The 2,679-nt window shown below is 42.5% G+C and overlaps 1 protein-coding gene across 1 annotated transcript; it reads right to left on the bottom strand.

Annotated features, from left to right (window-relative positions):
- Positions 1–217: 217 nt before the first annotated feature.
- On the bottom strand, positions 218–2,402 carry LOC109806081 (uncharacterized). The gene is made up of 2 exons (XM_083065230.1): positions 2,106–2,402; positions 218–2,000 (listed from the first exon to the last, which is right to left on the bottom strand). The coding sequence occupies exons 1-2, from the start codon at positions 2,272–2,274 to the stop codon at positions 559–561; spliced, it is 1,611 nt and encodes a 536-aa protein (XP_082921356.1). The 5' UTR covers positions 2,275–2,402; the 3' UTR covers positions 218–558.
- Between the last annotated feature and the right edge of the window lie 277 nt (positions 2,403–2,679).

Genomic DNA, 2,679 nt, shown 5'->3' with positions numbered 1-2,679 from the left:
TAATATAATTATGAAAATTTTTAAATATTTTACCTATACTTTTATATATACATATCACCCATTACATAACAAAATAAATAACAGATATTTTGTTAATATTTTGATCACAATGAATAGAAGAACATAAATTTCTAAAATCTAAAAATTTTGTGATATAAATCCTGAAATATTACTTAAAAGATAAAATTTGCTAAAAAAACAAAATTTGAAACACAAATTACAACTAAACTTTTTTTATTACTTGAGTCCAAAATCTTACATAAATGAGAACAATTTTTTTATTTATTCAATGATCATTGTCCCATGTTCCCGTTAGCATTTTAGGAAACAAAAAGATGGGAAACTAAGTTGCAATGCAACCAAAGAATTCGATGGTAACTAACTGCAACCCACATTACAGAGTATACATACACAAAGGGATTATACATAAAATTAATCATGAGACGCGATCTCATATGTCCATATAACAACATTACAAAAATCAAAGTAAAAATGTTCATGTGCACAAATTATATATATAACTCAACTTAAAAAAAAAATACTAAAAATTCCATTTTTCTAACCGAGGATGGTACTTAGAGCAGCACCAACCAGAATGGTTAGTGTATACACTCCTAACTGCGACGGTGCTGCATGCGACGCGCCGCTTGGCCGGGTCGGCGTCGTTTCGTTCGACGACGACGCCGGCGTTTGAGATGATCCCGACGACGGTGAGGGAGTTGCCGCTGCCGGGAGTGACCCCGGAGGAGTGGCGGCCGCCGGCGACGGGGAGGGCGGCGATGGAGCATTCGCCGGAGTGAGGGCAGAAGGTGGGTAAGTGGGTGGAGTTGAAACTGAAGGTGTCAGAGATGGAGATGATGAGGGTTGGGGAATAGGGGAATTGGGTTTTGGAGTTGGGGCATTGGGGTAGGGTGGTTGAGATGTTGGGGAAGGAGTTTTTGGCACATTGGGGGGCTGAGAAATTGGAGGTTGTGAAATGGGGGAAGGTGTTTTTGGCACATAGGGTGGTTGAGAAAATGGAGATGGACCCAAGGGTGGTTGGTGGGTTGGGGTTGGGGTTTTTGGGATGTAGGGAGGTTGGGAAGTAGGAGAGGGAGTGTTTGGAGGAGTATAAGAAGGAGAAGGTGTTTTAGGAGGTGTTGGAACATAGGGTGGGTGGCTACTAGGGGATGGAGCTTGTGGAGGACTATGAGTAGGAGAGGGTGTTTTGGGAGGCGTTGGAACATAGGGTGGGTGGTTACTAGGGGATGGAGCTTGTGGAGGAGTATAAGTAGGAGAGGGTGTTTTGGGAGGTGTTGGAACATAGGGTGGGTGGTTACTAGGGGATGGAGCTTGTGGAGGAGTATAAGTAGGAGAGGGTGTTTTGGGAGGTGTTGGAACATTAGGAGGACTATAAGGAGAAGGTGTTTTTGGAGGAGTATAAGAAGGAGAAGGTGTTTTTGGAGGTGTAGGAAGATAGGGTGGATGGTTATTAGGGGCAGGAGCTTTTGGAGGAATAGTAGGGACATTGGGAGGACTATAGGTAGGAGAAGGAGTTTTTGGAGGTGTTGGAATATAGGGTGGATAATGAATAGGTGAGGGTGCTTTTGGAGGAACATAGGGAGGACTATAAACAGGGGAAGGAGTTTGAGGAGGAGTTGGAACATAAGGAGTATGAGGAGGCTTTGGAACATAAGGTGGATAAGGAGTTTTTGGAGGAGGTTTTGGAACATAAGGAGGATGGGAAGGAGCTTTTGGTGGAATTGGAACATAGGGAGTGTTTGGAGGTGTTGGAGAATATGGGGGTGGCTCTCTCACAGCCAACACCACAATAATCAACTTCTGACCCTTCTCACAGTTATCACCTTTCCCACTGATGAAGTAAAAAGGACCCGATCGATCAAACTCAAATTCCGAGTCACCATCCTCAAACTTCTTGATCGGGTTATTCTTGTTACACTTCTCATAATCCTCCTTGCTCACCTCCAACACTGTGTCCGAACCCTTCTTGTACTTAAAAACTAGCAACACAAAAAACAAAACCCAAAATTTTAGTTAGTACCAAAAACCACAACAACCAAGTGACATGAACAACCATGAAATATAAAACATAGTCACGAACGTACCCAAAGTGTCACTGACTTGGAACCTCGTCCTTTCAGCCCAGTGATTGTAATTCTCAGAAGGGTACAAAACCCACCCATCTCTTCCACCAACGTAGAACGTGTAAGCTTGTGAGCCCGATAGGAAACTAAAGAGAAAAAACAAGACACAAACACGTAGCCGAAGTTCCATGAGGGAAAGTATACGAGTTTTCAAGTAGTGTTGTGTGTTGTGAAATGTACATAAACTAACTAGAGAGAGAGTGAAGAAAAGAAGCTTTGAGAGGTGGCAGAACCAAAGTGGAGTGAAGAAAAGTGATGGAAATAGATTGAGATATAAAGGAAAACTTTTGCTTGGTTACCGTTGCGTAGGACCAAGCGTGTTAAACGCGAGGGGTTTACGTGTGAAGTGCTTACATGTGGCGAAATGATAGAGTGAGAAAAGTCGAAATTTAAGAAAGTTTGATGAATATTTTGTTGTCGGGTTCGTGCATGGTGGGACACACTACGTAGCATACTCGCTAGCCATTTGGGCTCACTCATATTTTTATTTCAGGAGCTTACCGTTGATGATTCGTATGAGATGGTTGGTACATCT

The sequence above is a fragment of the Cajanus cajan genome, chromosome 10 (genome assembly GCF_000230855.2).
Source record: "Cajanus cajan strain Asha chromosome 10, NIPB_CcT2T_4, whole genome shotgun sequence".
Classification (NCBI taxonomy): domain Eukaryota; kingdom Viridiplantae; phylum Streptophyta; class Magnoliopsida; order Fabales; family Fabaceae; genus Cajanus; species Cajanus cajan.
The sequence above is the reverse complement of the archived record's forward strand: the minus strand, read 5'-3'. Positions and strand labels throughout refer to the sequence as shown.